The 18,408-nt window shown below is 48.6% G+C and overlaps 1 protein-coding gene across 1 annotated transcript in view; it reads right to left on the reverse strand.

Moving 5' to 3' along the window:
• Positions 1-18,408, reverse strand: part of EIF3D (eukaryotic translation initiation factor 3 subunit D) — a 28,562-nt gene that overhangs the window by 9,867 nt on the left and 287 nt on the right. Inside the window, exons 2-7 of the mRNA XM_077277243.1 lie at positions 10,224-10,356; positions 2,958-3,003; positions 2,590-2,726; positions 2,405-2,490; positions 2,220-2,292; positions 1,614-1,735 (exon numbers count right to left, since the gene is read on the reverse strand). Coding sequence (XP_077133358.1) covers positions 1,614-1,735; positions 2,220-2,292; positions 2,405-2,490; positions 2,590-2,726; positions 2,958-3,003; positions 10,224-10,346 — 587 coding nt within the window. The 5' untranslated portion in view covers positions 10,347-10,356. The remainder of the gene's footprint in view (positions 1-1,613; positions 1,736-2,219; positions 2,293-2,404; positions 2,491-2,589; positions 2,727-2,957; positions 3,004-10,223; positions 10,357-18,408) is intronic.

The following is an 18,408-nucleotide window of genomic DNA, read 5'->3' on the forward strand; positions in this document are numbered from 1 at the left end:
ATGCATTGCTTGTAACTTTTACAACATTCCAGACACGATTATATGTAGTAATTTTATGTATCTAATGGAAAATAATGAATATAAGCAAGTGTATGTATAGTTCTTGTTGTAATCAATAAACGAATTTAAAAAAAAAAAAGGTGAAAACTGGAGAAGATCATCAGTCACCAAGGACTGGCTGCAGCGCTCATGTGATGCCACCACTGGATGTTGATCCCAACAGACCAGAGGGCACAGCACTGGCTATGGAGGAGTGTTACCACCTTGAGGAGAGTATGGCTTTTTTTAAGCAGTAGAGGACCACCCTTTTCAAGAAGCACTTGCATCAAAATTTTTACTCTTAAGATAATCATACTTCCATTTAATTAAAGGGAACTTGTCACCCCCCCTTTCCCCCCCCCCCCGGGCGTTTTTAAGTATAAGAGCCACCTTCACCAGCACTAAGGCTACATTCTGTGAAGGTGGCTCTTATGTTTCTGATCCCTAGTAACACTGACTTTTATAAATTGCGCCCCATACCTGTGCTGAGTCCCAGAGGTATGGTGTCTCCCCCGTTTCAGCCGCCTCCCAGCTGTCAATCATCCAGCTCTTGCGTCTGTGCGCCGCCTCCTGTGTTGCTGTTACATGCCCGGCGCCTGCCCCCATGGGGCGCAATTTATAAAAGTCAGTATTTCAGTGTTACTAGGGATCAGAAACATCTTTTACTTAAAAACGCCCTGGGGGGGGGAAAGAAGACAAGTTCCCTTTAAGCTCATGTAGAAACAGGGAGTCTCTTGTCCCTGCATTTATCATTTCCCTCCAACTCCTGACCCAGCTTCTTCCCCCTGCCATAGACACTTGCAGTGACTCATGAGTCATACATGGAAAATTGACCTCCAGTTTCTACATGGAGCTTAAAAGGAATCAGCTAGTCAGTGGTTAATGACATGATGTCATCGACCTAAAAGCAAAAGAGAAGAACTATCTGGGTAGAAAGACAAAATGAGCAAATGTAAGTACACAGCGCTGTATAATATGATGACTGCAATAAATTAATAGGATAAAAATGTTGATGCGAGGAGTATTGCTGCTTTAAAGGTTTTTTTCCAACCATACTCTGGAACTGAGGGAGACACGGTCCTAGATACACGTTCTGGCATCTTTGAGGTTAGGCGTTCATGAACCTAGCCTGCAGTATATGTTAGGAGCTTTTTGCCCTCCGTCTGGCAGGTATGCGCCTGCAAATTGTTTATTTACCCATATAGAAAAGAGTAGCAGACTGTGCCTTCCTATACAGAGGGCCACATGTGGTATACTTACTGTCATATGAATGGATGCTTCGGCATCCATCCTGACTGTGGCCACTATTGCTCCCTATAAGTGTATGCGTCAGACAGGTTTACGCCATTAACTGAAATGTTCTAACCTTTCAAGTATCTCTATCCTTAGTACTATACAGGAGATATAAACAAAAAAAATAAATAAATAAAATTTGCAAATCAGGATGAATCATGGCATGAGCAGCAAGTTCTGGATAAAACCCAGCAGAACGTCAAAGAGGACAATGCTCCAAACTTTCAAAAGCGTCCACTCCAAAATGGCTTTAGGGACGGTTTAAAGTCAGAATTACTCACATGTCTACTGGGTCCGCCACCTCAAGGTAACGCATCTTCATCAGCCTGGGGAAATCCATTTCTTCCTTAACCTCCCAGTCACTACGGACTTCCACAGAGGAATCTCTTGGTTTCAACTGAGCCTATAAGACCAGGAAAAGTCACATCCTACTACTTGCATTTTTATGGCAAACACTTTTTTCTTCTTTAAAGCACCACTCCAGTAGGTGGTTTTTTTTCAGCGCTGGAGTGGCGCTTTAATTGAAAGTCCCCTGCCTGCGGCGCCATCTTATGCCCATAACTCCTGACTGGCTGGAAGTCAGAATTCTGTCACAAAAGCTCAATGAAAGTCTATGAGAACCAGAAAGAAATTCCCATAAACATGTATTGAAAAGTGACCTCCGGCGCACTCCATGAGACACTGGAACTGCAGGCAGGTCATCTTTCAATGAAGATAGGTGATGGAAAACAATTAACGTGGCAGCAAGTGAATATGAGACAGGGGCAGCGGAATTACAATTAAAGCACCACGCTAGTGGCGCAATAAACAAACAAAAAAGCTTGAGTGGAGCTTTAAAGAAAAATGTTTCGTAAAGAAAGATTTTTTTTTTTTACACAACCGTTTACCTGAGATTTTTGGTCCCACTTCTGGCGAACACCAAACTGCTTTTGGAATTTCTTCTGGAGTCTCAAACGATCCCTGGAACAATATCAAACAGATCTTTACTAGAGAAGTAGTGCCATTACCCTGCACTAACACGAGCGCTGCCACCACCGCGCTAGACCCGCACAGTCCCGTGCCCTCCTCCTACCTCTCCTTCTGCTTGGCGCTCTTCGGTAACGTCTGCATGTTAAACTGCAGCATGTTCCTTCTATCTTTATCACGACGAAGATTTCTCTGCAGGGAAAACATAGTGGGGAAAACCTTTATTAACCCTCCATGCGCCACCAACAAGATCACCCCTGTCAATAAGCTTCCTCCAAACGCCTCCTTTACCTGAGCAAAGCGCAGCCGATTCCTCTGGTACGCGGTTTTCTGCATCTTGGTGGTGTCCACGAGCTGGAAGCTGGTCTCGTCTTCCTCATGGAAGTAGGCGTACTGACTGCCACCGCCAAACTGGGAAGAATATTTGTCTAAAAGAAAAAAATATAAAATATTAAAATAAATAAAGTAAGTAAATCTCAACCTCTATGAGTAATTGTAACATTCAATAACAACAACTCTCCTAATGTGGAAAATATAATCAAGTATTTCAGTTTGGGACGATATGGTCCTCTTTTGTGGTGTTTATGGCATTCGTGTACAGTGCGATTTTAAGACTTCCTGCAGGCGCCCTACTGATATAAAGGCGCTTTCATACTTACTGGTGTATCTCTTGTCCTGATAGGTGGCTCCGGTCCAGTCTGCAACCTTATCAATGAAAACAGAGAGGACACACCCCGTCAGACAGTGGGATACATTACTATGGAGCTCAAGTAGAGTTAAAAGCATCCAGACATCCTTCAGAGACAACTTACCGTACATATTTAAAAAGGTTCTTACCAAAAATTGCAAATGATCAATTTCTGACAGCGGCATTAATAGCACGTCAGCATACGGGCATCAGTCTACGCGTCCATTGCTGCGCCTGTTACGCGATCGTGGTTTGTTGATGGGTAACTGACAGCCGGGGGTCTAGTGAAGACCTCCAGTCATGTGATTACAGAACTCCCTTGAAACCCTTCCTGTGGCCGCTTCAAAGGAGACCGTGATTTTTTACTATATGCAGCAATACTGTTGCATCGATTTATATAGCACAATCGATCAGACTATCAATAAGTTAAGAAAAAAACAGGATTTTTGGTTGCTTACCGTAAAATCTGTTTCTCGGAGCCTTCATTGGGGGACACAGGAACCATGGGGGGGTGTATGCTGCTGCCACTAGGAGGCTGACACTATGCAAATAAAAAAGTTAGCTCCTCCTCTGCAGTGTACACCCCACCGACATTAAGTAGGATATTCAGTTAGTGAGAAAGCAGTAGGCGAAGCAACGTGTAAACGAGAAAGAATAATAATATTATAATAATAATAACAATCTTCATTTATACAGCGCCAACAAACTTAAGCAGCGCTTTACAGTCTAAAAGTTTCAAACACTCAAAGAGTGTTCAAAGAACACAAACGTTGACGTTGACAGTATAACACAATAAACAGAGCTGTTCAACTTGGGAGGGTGCTGTGTCCCCCAATGAAGGCTCCGAGAAACAGATTTTACGGTAAGCAACCAAAAATCCTGTTTTCTCTATCGCCTCTCATTGGGGGACACAGGAACCATGGGACATCCCAAAGCAGTCCCTGGGGTGGGAACAGCAGAAAAACTACATCCAGGACGGAGGAATCACCACTGCCGCCTGCAAGATCCTTCCGCCTAGGCTGGTAACTGTCGAAGCGCAGGTATGGAGCTTATAACCTTTGGGAAAAGAGGTAACGGAACACCAGGTTACCGCCCAGCAAAGTTGTAGGGCGGATGCCCCATGGTGTACTGCCCAGGATGCGCCCATTGCCCGGGGCAGAGTGAGTCTTAATACCAGGAGGAAGCACTCTGTTCTTGACCCAGTGAGCCTCCAGAATGGCAGATCTGATCCAGAGAACAAACGTAACCTTGGAGGCCAGCAGGCCTCTTGGCGTATCGTCTGGAACGTCAAAAAGACAGTCCATCTTCCTAAAGAAGGCGGTCCTAGACAAATAGATCCTCACTGCCATGACCAGGTCTAGCCTGTTCAGCGAACGCCCCAGAGCAGGACAAAGGTGGTGGGAAGGACGATCTTATTTAAGTAAAAGGAGGACACCGCCCTGGGAAGAAAAGGCGACGAAGGCTGTAAAAACTACCTTATCCTGGTGAAGAACCAAGAAATGGGAAGACAGGAGAGAGCCACCAACTCAGAGGCGCGCCTAATGGAGGTGAAAGTCACCAGAAACGCCACCTTGCGGGACAGAACAGACAGTGAGGCCTCATGGGGAGGTTCAAGGGGGGGGGAAACCCCACTGAGCCTCCAGAACAAGATTGAGGTCCCGGGGATCCGCAGAAGTCTGGAACGGGAGAGCCGCATGCGCCACTCCTTGAAGAAAGATCAGAACCTTAGAACGGGACGTATATAAATCTTTGTACCGTGAAAGCCAGTAGCTAAGGACCTCTGAAAGGGACTTCAGAAAAGGGATGGAAAGGGTTGCTATCTGACCCTTCAGAGAACTAAGGGCAAGACCAGCATCAAGTTCTGCCTAGAGAGAATAGCCAAAATGGAAGGTTTCAACAGCAAAGCTGTTAACTTGAGCTACCAAGAACTCTGCGGCAGATGGGTCCCTGGTACAGAAGATCTGACCAGACTGGGAGCCTCCAGTGAGAGTCCGTGAGGAGATGGACGATCTCAGCGAACCAGAACCTTCTGGACCAAGGTGGTGCGGTCAGAATGACCGGCACTCCCTCCACATTTCTTCCCAGGCTGTTGGAGAGCAAGGGAAGTGAGGAACAGAAAGGGAAGTACAAATTGCGACCCAGGAATGGTCAAAGAATCGGTATCCACAACAAGAGGATCGCAGACTTGGAAACAAACGGTGGAACTTTCCTAAGCAGTGGGGCCGCCAGGAGATCCGTGTCCGGAGTTCCTCATCAAAGGCAAATTTGAAGGAAGACCTCTTGAAGCAGGAACACCTGTAATGCCGCAAGGCCGTCATGGCCGAGAAAACACTGCGGCCTAGTAATCCACACCGGGGATATGCACTGCTGATAGTGCAGAAACCGTCACCTCTGCCCAGAGGAGGATATTGGATACCTCCGCCATTGCCAAGAGACTGATTCCCTCCCTGGCGATTGACATAAGCCACAGTTGAGGCATTGGACATCTGGATTCTGACTGGCAGACCTCTGAGAAGCCTTTCCCAGAGACTCAGGGATAGAAGAAAGGCCCCTATCTCAAGGGTATCGATTGGCGGAGAGGACTCTTGCTCCGACCAACGCCCCCTTCAATGACGGATGGTGAGAAAACGCCCCCAGCCGGGAAGGCTGGTGACCGTCGTCACCACCTGCCTTGGGAGGACCGGACCTGGGGAATGAGAGGGGATGACAGCCACCAGTTGAGAGGCTATTAGAATCAGTCGGATTGGAGGATCCAGAGACAGTACAGACGTGTCCAAATGAGGAATGGGCTGCTGAATTGGTCTCAAGTGGAACAGCGCAAAAGAGAACGCTTACGGAGCTGTCACCATGCATCACAGGAACGTCGTAGCTGAACGGAAGGGAGGCAGCCGAGGGCCCTGCAGAGAGCGAACTCCGTATGGAGAATTGCCCACTTCTCAAGAAGAAAAACCCCCGGCGGTGTCGAACAACATGCCTAAGAGGACGAGACGCTGACTCGGAACAAGACAAGACTTTGATCTGTTGGCCAGCCACCAGAAACGGGACCGGGAGTCGAGGACAATGGACAGACTCTTCTGGGCCTGAGGCTTGATAAGGAGGACTTCAAGGTATGGAATGAACACTAGGCCCCTGATCCTCAAGGAAAATCAGGACATGGAGCAAAGCATCTTGGCTATCCATGGAGCACAGGAATTCCTGTAGATCCATGGAAGCCAGGACTGAACAGAGGAACTTCATCCTGAAATGCCGCAGGCGGAGCCTTCTGTTGACTAACTTCAGAGACAGACTGGGTCGAACAGCGCCGCTCTTCTTCGGCACTACAACCAGGTTTGAATAGAAACCTGTGAAGCGTACCTGCTGTGGAACGGAAACAATAACCTCCAAACAAAGAAAGAAGCAATTCCGGGCCGCGAAGCGAACCGTATCTTGAATCTGGAGGATACCACCTCCCTGATCTAAGCGTCCTCCACCGAAGCCAGCCAAACATCCCTGAAAAAAGCAGGAGATGCCCGCCCAAACTGGAAGAAACACTGGGCCGTTGGCACTAGTTATGCCGAGGAAGAGCTGCCAGGTCTAGGCCTGGTGGACCAACCATGGGAGTTGCGGGAACGCCGGGAAGGGATAGGCGTAAAGGAAGCCTTTAATCTAGCCAGACGAGATCGCACACTGTGATAGCTAGAGGAATCTTCCGAAGCCACAAAACAGCGAAAGGACAAAGGGAACTCGTGCCTCCCGTGGCATCATTAATAATTTGTTCCAGCGTGTAGCCAAAGAGACGCCCCCTGGAAGGGGAGGCCAGTAAGCGACTTCTTGAAGACAAGTCCGCCTGCTGCGTCAGATGGCCACCATATTGCTGGACGTGTGAGCTGCACAAGCCGCGCATCTAAGGAGGCGGATACCAAATATATCCCTGCGTAGGAAATTTGGTCCGTCCGGACAGCTAGCTCCCCGGGAGGAGCTCCAACCAGGGTGCTCTTACAAGGCTGTTTAGTCCATCTATCTATGGTCCCTGAAACCCAGGTAGAGGCAATGGCCGGGGCACAAAGTAGAAGCAGCCGTTTCAAAGGCTAATTTATCCAGCGGATCTATAATTGTATCCTTTGAACCCATGCCAAGTTGGTAGACAGTCTGGGAACTGACGAGTCCAGAATTGCAGAGGAATCAGTCCAGTTAGCGATGAGCTCAGGAGAGGAGGAATATAGGATGCCGAGATGCTTCCCTGTCTGAAAGCATCTGGTATGGTTCGCATTTCCCCTGGTAAGTACCACTACAAATTCAGTGTGTGGGGCAAAGACCTTGGAAGGTGGTTAGACCGTCTAAACGAAAACCGCCTATGCCGCGGGTTCCGTAGAGGTATCCATGATGTTTAGGGTCTGGTTGATCGCATCTGAAACTTCCTCTGCAAACATGACCAAGGAAGCCCGTTTCTCTCTCGAGAGAGAGGAGGATCAGGAAGAGGGATCTCACTGCTCCAGACCAGAGGGCAAGATGGAGCGGGAAAGAAAGTTGTCAGACGTCCATGGGGCTGATGGTGGACGTCCTCGTCTCCTCCAACCGACAGGCTCTGGAGGGCGAGTGGGTGGGGAATGGAGCTGGGACCGAACCTCTAAGCACGCTTGTGTGCTAGGATCATGGTCCTGCTGTCAGAACAATGAGGATACGGGGTGGCGGTGCATGCCGTACTCATAGTCCATAATGTGGGATTACAGGTGTGACTGATCACCCTGTATCCCTTCTTGTGGCCTGAGTTGAACAAGGCTGGACGGAGAATCCTGTGACCCACTAGCAATTGCGGTCAGTCACGGACACGAAGTCGTGACATCCTGGTGAGGTCCGCCCCAGATTGAGACAGAAGGAAAGCCCACCCAGGGTAATCATGGGTCTCGGTCTCACCCTTGGTAGGGACTCCTGGACAGGGAGTTGCTGCAGCTGACAAGAGGAAGCAGGAGGACGGGGACGCTCTCCTTATAGGATAGGCCTGGGAGCAGACCCACTAAATGATGCCCGAAGGTTAGGGGAACAGGAGAGGGGAGTAATAGACTGCATAGCAGCGTTACTCACAGTAATAGTAGAGTCCTGTAGGCTGCTCCCTGCTGTAGCTGCGACCGGCATCAGGGCACCAGCGATGAGACGGCAACCTAAGGAGGATGCAGGGGACCCCGCCTGTGCTGGGAGAAAAAGGACCCGGCTGCAGTCTGGATGAATGACCGCTGAAAGGGCACTGGAACGTGCGCCCTGCTGCGATGTGGCGCCAAGCAGCGGCGTAGAAGTCATGGGCCCGGGAGCACCAAGATGGCGGCGGTGGGCGGGGAGTAACGAAATTGTCGGGCGGGAGAAAGCCCGCCCGAAAAAAATGGAAGTGGAGGAGCGCGGTACCGGAAGTAGGCCCCGGCAGAAGCCGGGACCTAAAATTAGAGGCCGGCGCCGCCGGAAAAGAGACCGCGGCCCCGAAGCAGTGCGCCGCAGAGCAGCGCGGCCGCCTGCCAGTCGCCAGAGGGAAAGGGTCGCGGTGCCGAAGTAGGCCCCGGCCGAAGCCGGGGCCTAAATTAGAGGTCGGCGCCGCCGGATAGAGGAGGAGACGCCGCCTCGCAGCGCCGAAGCCCGTAGGAAGTAGCGCGGCAACCTGCCAAGGCCGCTGCGCAGGCACAGGACGGCCGCCTGCCATGCATTGCAGCCGCAGGGGGAAGAGGTGCCCCTGCAATGGGTGACATTGCGGCCGCAGGGATGAAGGGGATAGGTAAGGGGGAAGCGCGGCCCTCCACCGCGCGGGATAAGCTCGTCTAGGCCCCTGGGATCCCTATTAAAATAAGATCAGCGCCGCCATAGAGGGTCGTGCAGCGCGCCTTTAGGAACTTCTATTCCCCCACACTGTGAGGGTGGGCAGGGAAAGATCTGGGGAATATAGGGAAAATACTCACCTAAACATCCCACGTCGTCCACTACTAACCTGAGGGGAATGAGACGTCCAGGAGCTGTGATGGACGTCCTCGTCTCCTCCAACCGACAGGCTCTGGTGGGCGAGTGGGTGGGGGACGGAGCCAGGACCGGACTTCTAAGCACGCTTGTGTGCTAGGCTCTTGGTCCTGGAGAGGGATCTATGAGGATACGGGGTGGCAGTACACGCCGTACTCATAGTCCGCCTTGTGGGACTACAGGTGTGACTGTTCACCCTGTATCCCTCCGGAAAATCTGAAAAGAAACGACGCACATTGAGGTAGATAAGGGTCTAGTGAAAGACCTGTGTCCACCTCCTACTGACACTTAAGGTACCGTCACACTAAACGATATCGCTAGCGATCCGTGACGTTGCAGCGTCCTGGCTAGCGATATCGTTTAGTTTGACACGCAGCAGCGATCAGGATCCTGCTGTGATATCGCTGGTCGTTGAACAAAGTTCAGAACTTTATTTGGTCGTCAGACCGGCGTGTATCGTTGTGTTTGACACCAAAAGCAACGATACCAGCGATGTTTTACACTGGTAACCAGGGTAAACATCGGGTTACTAAGCGCAGGGCCGCGCTTAGTAACCCGATGTTTACCCTGGTTACCAGTGCAAAATGTAAAAAAAAACAAAAAACAGTACATACTTACATTCACGTCCCCTGCCGTCTGCTTCCTGCACTGACTGAGCGCTGTAAAGTGAAAGTGAAAGTACAGCACAGCGGTGACGTCACCGCTGTGCTGTTAGGGCCGGCGCTCAGTCAGTCCAGGAAGCGGACGGCAGGGGACGTGAATGTAAGTATGTAGTGTTTGTTTTTTTTACATTTTACGCTGGTAACCAGGGTAAACATCGGGTTACTAAGCGCGGCCCTGCGCTTAGCAACCCGATGTTTACCCTGGTTACCCGGGGACCTCGGCATCGTTGGTCGCTGGAGAGCGGTCTGTGTGACAGCTCTCCAGCGATCAAACAGCGACGCTGCAGCGATCGGCATCGTTGTCGCTATCGCTGCAGCGTCGCTTAATGTGACGGTACCTTAAGCTAAACTGAATATCCTACTTCCTGTCGGTGGGGTGTACACTGCAGAGGAGGAGCTAACTTTTTTATTTGCATAGTGTCAGCCTCCTAGTGGCAGCAGCATACACCCATGGTTCCTGTGTCCCCCAATGAGAGGCGATAGAGAAAAAAGTTTGAACCCCCACCACCCTTTTCCCCACTACAAATAAAAGATTAAAAAAAAAAAAAAAACAACCTGGGCTTTATTTTATATGGAGAATGCAGCTATGTAGAAGGACGCACCTTTCCCAGGCGATCTCCTTTGCTGAAGGGCTGGTAGGGCATGTCCTTGAACTGGTCCGGTACGGCACAGGGCCCCCAGCCCAGGGGATTGTCATTTATCACTGGCGCATGGAATTTCGCCATTTTGGGAGGCCTGAAAAAAAAAATACTCATATCAGCTACATAATTTATACAAAGAAGTTTGAATTATTAACCATTGTTCTTGAGAATTGTAAGATCGCTTCAAAATTCTGTCTGACTTTGCACCTTACACAAAAGTTTGGGATGAACTTTATCTCTTTCTTCTCAAGAGCCTCACTTTCAGATTAAGTGATACCGCCAAACTGTAGAAACGCTATTTCTGGGAATCCTACAGAACTCAATGTAGAAAGCTGCTGCACACAGCATTGACTTCGGCCATTGGGGACATTGAAGCCCTCATCTGGATCCCCTGATCAACCCTTTTATCGTTAAGAAGGGGAAACGCGTCGGGAAAAGACTCATGGCTGAGGAGTACTCCGATTCTCTTGGTTTTCTCTAGCATGGCATTGTTATGAATTTGTGTTTGCTATTATACCCACATGATTTCCTGATGGGAACTGGAGGGAATTATTAATGGATACTAGGTGCCTGATTTATATGGGAGTACTATATGGTGATTCTGTTTAGTATCATTGCTAATATATATATGTACGTTCCTCGTTCCTGTTTTTTTCATTTAGGTAGATATTCATCTACATTTCTGGGAAAAGGGATTTGTGGGGAGTGTCCACAATATACCGTGGCTATTTAACTTGTAAAATGTGAGCCCTCGCAGGCAGGGTCCTCTCTCCTCCTGTACCAGTCGTGACTTCTATTGATTGAGATTATTGAAGTTGTTTTTATTATGTATACCCCTCCTCACATGTAAAGCGCCATGGAATAAATCGCGCTATAATAATATTTAACCATCCATTTATCTGGTAGATAGTCTGTGCTTTTTTAGGCACATCATAGAGGACAAGGATTGGGGTTCCTGTTATGTTAGTGTGGACTCTGGCTCTACCCCACAATAGTCACATACAGCACCTTCACACTCCAAGAGAACTTAGATCTAGCTCCCATCATATATATATATATAGTGCAGGGAAAGGAAACAGCCCCCCCCACCATTATATATATATAGTGCAGGGAGAGGAAACAGCCCCCACCATCATATATATAGTGCAGGGAGAGATAACAGCCCCCCCCACCATCATATATATAGTGCAGGGAGAGGGAACAGCCCCCCACCATCATATATATAGTGCAGGGAGAGGGAACAGCCCCCCACCATCATATATATAGTGCAGGGAGAGGGAACAGCCCCCCACCATCATATATATATAGTGCAGGGAAAGGAAACAGCCCCCCACCATCATATATATATATAGTGCAGGGAGAGATAACAGCCCCCCCACCATCATATACAGGTCCTTCTCAAAAAATTAGCATATAGTGTTAAATTTTATTATTTACCATAATGTAATGATTACAATTAAACTTTCATATATTATAGATTCATTATCCACCAACTGAAATTTGTCAGGTCTTTTATTGTTTTAATACTGATGATTTTGGCCTACAACTCCTGATAACCCAAAAAACCTGTCTCAATAAATTAGCATATCAAGAAAAGGTTCTCTAAACGACCTATTACCCTAATCTTCTGAATCAACTAATTAACTCTAAACACATGCAAAAGATACCTGAGGCTTTTAAAAACTCCCTGCCTGGTTCATTACTCAAAACCCCCATCATGGGTAAGACTAGCGACCTGACAGATGTCAAGAAGGCCATCATTGACACCCTCAAGCAAGAGGGTAAGACCCAGAAAGAAATTTCTCAACAAATAGGCTGTTCCCAGAGTGCTGTATCAAGGCACCTCAATGGTAAGTCTGTTGGAAGGAAACAATGTGGCAGAAAACGCTGTACAACGAGAAGAGGTGACCGGACCCTGAGGAAGATTGTGGAGAAGGACCGATTCCAGACCTTGGGGAACCTGAGGAAGCAGTGGACTGAGTCTGGTGTGGAAACATCCAGAGCCACCGTGCACAGGCGTGTGCAGGAAATGGGCTACAGGTGCCGCATTCCCCAGGTAAAGCCACTTTTGAACCATAAACAGCGGCAGAAGCGCCTGACCTGGGCTACAGAGAAGCAGCACTGGACTGTTGCTAAGTGGTCCCAAGTACTTTTTTCTGATGAAAGCAAATTTTGCATGTCATTCGGAAATCAAGGTGCCAGAGTCTGGAGGAAGACTGGGGAGAAGGAAATGCCAAAATGCCTGAAGTCCAGTGTCAAGTACCCACAGTCAGTGATGGTGTGGGGTGCCATGTCAGCTGCTGGTGTTGGTCCACTGTGTTTCATCAAGGGCAGGGTCAATGCAGCTAGCTATCAGGAGATTTTGGAGCACTTCATGCTTCCATCGGCTGAAATGCTTTATGGAGATGAAGATTTCATTTTTCAGCACGACCTGGCACCTGCTCACAGTGCCAAAACCACTGGTAAATGGTTTACTGACCATGGTATTACTGTGCTCAATTGGCCTGCCAACTCTCCTGACCTGAACCCCATAGAGAATCTGTGGGATATTGTGAAGAGAAAGTTGAGAGACGCAAGACCCAACACTCTGGATGAGCTTAAGGCCGCTATTGAAGCATCCTGGGCCTCCATAACATCTCAGCAGTGTCACAGGCTGATTGCCTCCATGCCACGCCGCATTGAAGCAGTCATTTCTGCCAAAGGATTCCCGACCAAGTATTGAGTGCATAACTGAACATTATTATTTGATGGTTTTTTTGTTTGTTATTAAAAAACACTTTTATTTGATTGGACGGGTGAAATATGCTAATTTATTGAGACAGGTTTTTTGGGTTATCAGGAGTTGTAGGCCAAAATTATCAGTATTAAAACAATAAAAGACCTGACAAATTTCAGTTGGTGGATAATGAATCTATAATATATGAAAGTTTAATTGTAATCATTACATTATGGTAAATAATGAAATTTAACACTATATGCTAATTTTTTGAGAAGGACCTGTATATAGTGCAGGGAGAGCGAACAGCCCCCCACCATCATATATATAGTGCAGGGAGAGATAACAGCCCCCCACCATCATATATATAGTGCAGGGAGAGATAACAGCCCCCCACCATCATATATATAGTGCAGGGAGAGATAACAGCCCCCCACCATCATATATATAGTGCAGGGAGAGATAACAGCCCCCCACCATCATATATATAGTGCAGGGAGAGATAACAGACCCCCACCATCATATATATAGTGCAGGGAGAGGGAACAGCCCCCCACCATCATATATATAGTGCAGGGAGAGGGAACAGCCCCCCACCATCATATATATAGTGCAGGGAGAGGGAACAACCCCCCACCATAATATATATAGTGCAGGGAGAGGAAACAGCCCCCCACCATCATATATATAGTGCAGGGAGAGGGAACAGCCCCCCACCATCATATATATAGTGCAGGGAGAGATAACAGCCCCCCACCATCATATATATAGTGCAGGGAGAGATAACAGACCCCCACCATCATATATATAGTGCAGGGAGAGGGAACAGCCCCCCACCATCATATATATAGTGCAGGGAGAGATAACAGACCCCCACCATCATATATATAGTGCAGGGAGAGATAACAGACCCCCACCATCATATATATAGTGCAGGGAGAGATAACAGACGCCCACCATCATATATATAGTGCAGGGAGAGGGAACAGCCCCCCACCATCATATATATAGTGCAGGGAGAGATAACAGCCCCCCCACCATCATATATATAGTGCAGGGAGAGATAACAGACCCCCACCATCATATATATAGTGCAGGGAGAGATAACAGCCCCCCACCATCATATATATAGTGCAGGGAGAGGGAACAGCCCCCCACCATATATATAGTGCAGGGAGAGGGAACAGCCCCCCACCATCATATATATAGTGCAGGGAGAGGGAACAACCCCCCACCATCATATATATAGTGCAGGGAGAGATAACAGCCCCCCACCATCATATATATAGTGCAGGGAGAGATAACAGCCCCCCACCATCATATATATAGTGCAGGGAGAGATAACAGCCCCCCACCATCATATATATATAGTGCAGGGAGAGATAACAGCCCCCCACCATCATATATATAGTGCAGGGAAAGGAAACAGCCCCCCACCATCATATATATAGTGCAGGGAGAGGGAACAGCCCCCCACCATCATATATATAGTGCAGGGAGAGGGAACAGCCCCCCACCATCATATATATAGTGCAGGGAGAGGGAACAGCCCCCCACCATCATATATATAGTGCAGGGAGAGATAACAGACCCCCACCATCATATATATAGTGCAGGGAGAGGGAACAGCCCCCCACCATCATATATATAGTGCAGGGAGAGGAAACAGCCCCCACACCATCATATATATAGTGCAGGGAGAGGGAACAGCCCCCCACCATCATATATATAGTGCAGGGAGAGGGAACAGCCCCCCACCATCATATATATAGTGCAGGGAGAGATAACAGCCCCCCACCATCATATATATAGTGCAGGGAGAGATAACAGCCCCCCCCCACCATCATATATATAGTGCAGGGAGAGATAACAGACCCCCACCATCATATATATAGTGCAGGGAGAGATAACAGACCCCCACCATCATATATATAGTGCAGGGAGAGATAAAAGCCCCCCCCCACCATCATATATATAGTGCAGGGAGAGATAACAGACCCCCACCATCATATATATATAGTGCAGGGAGAGATAAAAGCCCCCCCCCCACCATCATATATATAGTGCAGGGAGAGATAACAGACCCCCACCATCATATATATAGTGCAGGGAGAGATAAAAGCCCCCCCCACCATCATATATATAGTGCAGGGAGAGATAACAGACCCCCACCATCATATATATAGTGCAGGGAGAGATAAAAGCCCCCCCCACCATCATATATATAGTGCAGGGAGAGGGAACAGCCCCCCACCATCATATATATAGTGCAGGGAGAGGGAACAGCCCCCCACCATCATATATATAGTGCAGGGAGAGATAACAGACCCCCACCATCATATATATAGTGCAGGGAGAGGGAACAGCCCCCCACCATCATATATATAGTGCAGGGAGAGATAACAGACCCCCCACCATCATATATATAGTGCAGGGAGAGGGAACAGCCCCCCCCATCATATATATAGTGCAGGGAGAGGGAACAGCCCCCCCCCCCATCATATATATAGTGCAGGGAGAGATAACAGCCCCCCACCATCATATATATAGTGCAGGGAGAGATAACAGACCCCCACCATCATATATATAGTGCAGGGAGAGATAACAGACCCCCACCATCATATATATAGTGCAGGGAGAGGGAACAGCCCCCCACCATCATATATATAGTGCAGGGAGAGATAACAGACCCCCACCATCATATATATAGTGCAGGGAGAGATAACAGACCCCCACCATCATATATATAGTGCAGGGAGAGATAACAGACCCCCACCATCATATATATAGTGCAGGGAGAGGGAACAGCCCCCCACCATCATATATATAGTGCAGGGAGAGATAACAGCCCCCCCACCATCATATATATAGTGCAGGGAGAGATAACAGACCCCCACCATCATATATATAGTGCAGGGAGAGATAACAGACCCCCACCATGATATATATAGTGCAGGGAGAGGGAACAGCCCCCCACCATCATATATATAGTGCAGGGAGAGATAACAGCCCCCCACCATCATATATATAGTGCAGGGAGAGATAACAGCCCCCCACCATCATATATATAGTGCAGGGAGACGGAACAGCCCCCCACCATCATATATATAGTGCAGGGAGAGATAACAGCCCCCCCACCATCATATATATAGTGCAGGGAGAGATAACAGCCCCCCACCATCATATATATAGTGCAGGGAGAGATAACAGCCCCCCACCATCATATATATATAGTGCAGGGAGAGGGAACAGCCCCCCACCATCATATATATAGTGCAGGGAGAGATAACAGCCCCCCCACCATCATATATATAGTGCAGGGAGAGATAACAGCCCCCCCACCATCATATATATAGTGCAGGGAGAGATAACAGACCCCACCATCATATATATAGTGCAGGGAGAGATAACAGACCCCTCCATCATATATATAGTGCAGGGAGAGATAACAGACCCCCACCATCATATATATGGTGCAGGGAGAGGGAACAGCCCCCCACCATCATATATATAGTGCAGGGAGAGATAACAGACCCCCACCATCATATATATAGTGCAGGGAGAGATAACAGACCCCCACCATCATATATATAGTGCAGGGAGAGGGAACAGCCCCCCACCATCATATATATAGTGCAGGGAGAGATAACAGCCCCCCCACCATCATATATATAGTGCAGGGAGAGATAACAGACCCCCACCATCATATATATAGTGCAGGGAGAGATAACAGCCCCCCCACCATCATATATATAGTGCAGGGAGAGGGAACAGCCCCCCACCATCATATATATAGTGCAGGGAGAGATAACAGCCCCCCCACCATCATATATATAGTGCAGGGAGAGATAACAGCCCCCCACCATCATATATATAGTGCAGGGAGAGATAACAGCCCCCCACCATCATATATATAGTGCAGGGAGAGATAACAGCCCCCCACCATCATATATATAGTGCAGGGAGAGATAACAGACCCCCACCATCATATATATAGTGCAGGGAGAGGGAACAGCCCCCCACCATCATATATATAGTGCAGGGAGAGGGAACAGCCCCCCACCATCATATATATAGTGCAGGGAGAGATAACAGCCCCCCCACCATCATATATATAGTGCAGGGAGAGGGAACAGCCCCCCACCATCATATATATAGTGCAGGGAGAGGGAACAGCCCCCCACCATCATATATATAGTGCAGGGAGAGATAACAGCCCCCCCACCATCATATATATAGTGCAGGGAGAGATAACAGCCCCCCACCATCATATATATAGTGCAGGGAGAGGGAACAGCCCCCCACCATCATATATATAGTGCAGGGAGAGATAACAGCCCCCCACCATCATATATATAGTGCAGGGAGAGATAACAGACCCCCACCATCATATATATAGTGCAGGGAGAGATAACAGCCCCCCACCATCATATATATAGTGCAGGGAGAGATAACAGCCCCCCCACCATCATATATATAGTGCAGGGAGAGGGAACAGCCCCCCACCATCATATATATAGTGCAGGGAGAGGGAACAGCCCCCCACCATCATATATATAGTGCAGGGAGAGATAACAGCCCCCCACCATCATATATATAGTGCAGGGAGAGATAACAGCCCCCCCACCATCATATATATAGTGCAGGGAGAGATAACAGCCCCCCACCATCATATATATAGTGCAGGGAGAGGGAACAGCCCCCCCCACCATCATATATATAGTGCAGGGAGAGGGAACAGCCCCCCACCATCATATATATAGTGCAGGGAGAGATAACAGCCCCCACCATCATATATATAGTGCAGGGAGAGATAACAGACCCCCCACCATCATATATATAGTGCAGGGAGAGATAACAGACCCCCACCATCATATATATAGTGCAGGGAGAGATAACAGCCCCCCACCATCATATATATAGTGCAGGGAGAGGGAACAGCCCCCCACCATCATATATATAGTGCAGGGAGAGATAACAGCCCCCCCACCATCATATATATAGTGCAGGGAGAGATAACAGCCCCCCACCATCATATATATAGTGCAGGGAGAGATAACAGCCCCCCACCATCATATATATAGTGCAGGGAGAGATAACAGCCCCCCACCCTAAGCCGATTCCTCAGGGTCTGACACTAATGATGGGGCACAGGACTGCTGGCAGCCATGTAACACCAGCCGGACCCGGGCACCATCCCCCTCCCATACATCACATTTGGGGGTCTCCTGCTGGGACACAGGGGGGATACGTGCCCAAGTTTTCAGGAGGTAAATGCAGAGCCCCAGGGGTCTCTACTCCCTGCCCCATAAAGGAGCAGCCAGGCAGGCTGTAATCCCCCCGCCGCCCCTGTGATGAGCCATTACTACACGGGTAGATACCCCGCACCTCCCGGAGCCGCTCCGTCCTATATACACCACAAATACCCCG

The sequence above is a fragment of the Ranitomeya variabilis genome, chromosome 8 (genome assembly GCF_051348905.1).
Source record: "Ranitomeya variabilis isolate aRanVar5 chromosome 8, aRanVar5.hap1, whole genome shotgun sequence".
In the NCBI taxonomy this organism is placed as follows: Eukaryota; Metazoa; Chordata; class Amphibia; order Anura; family Dendrobatidae; genus Ranitomeya; species Ranitomeya variabilis.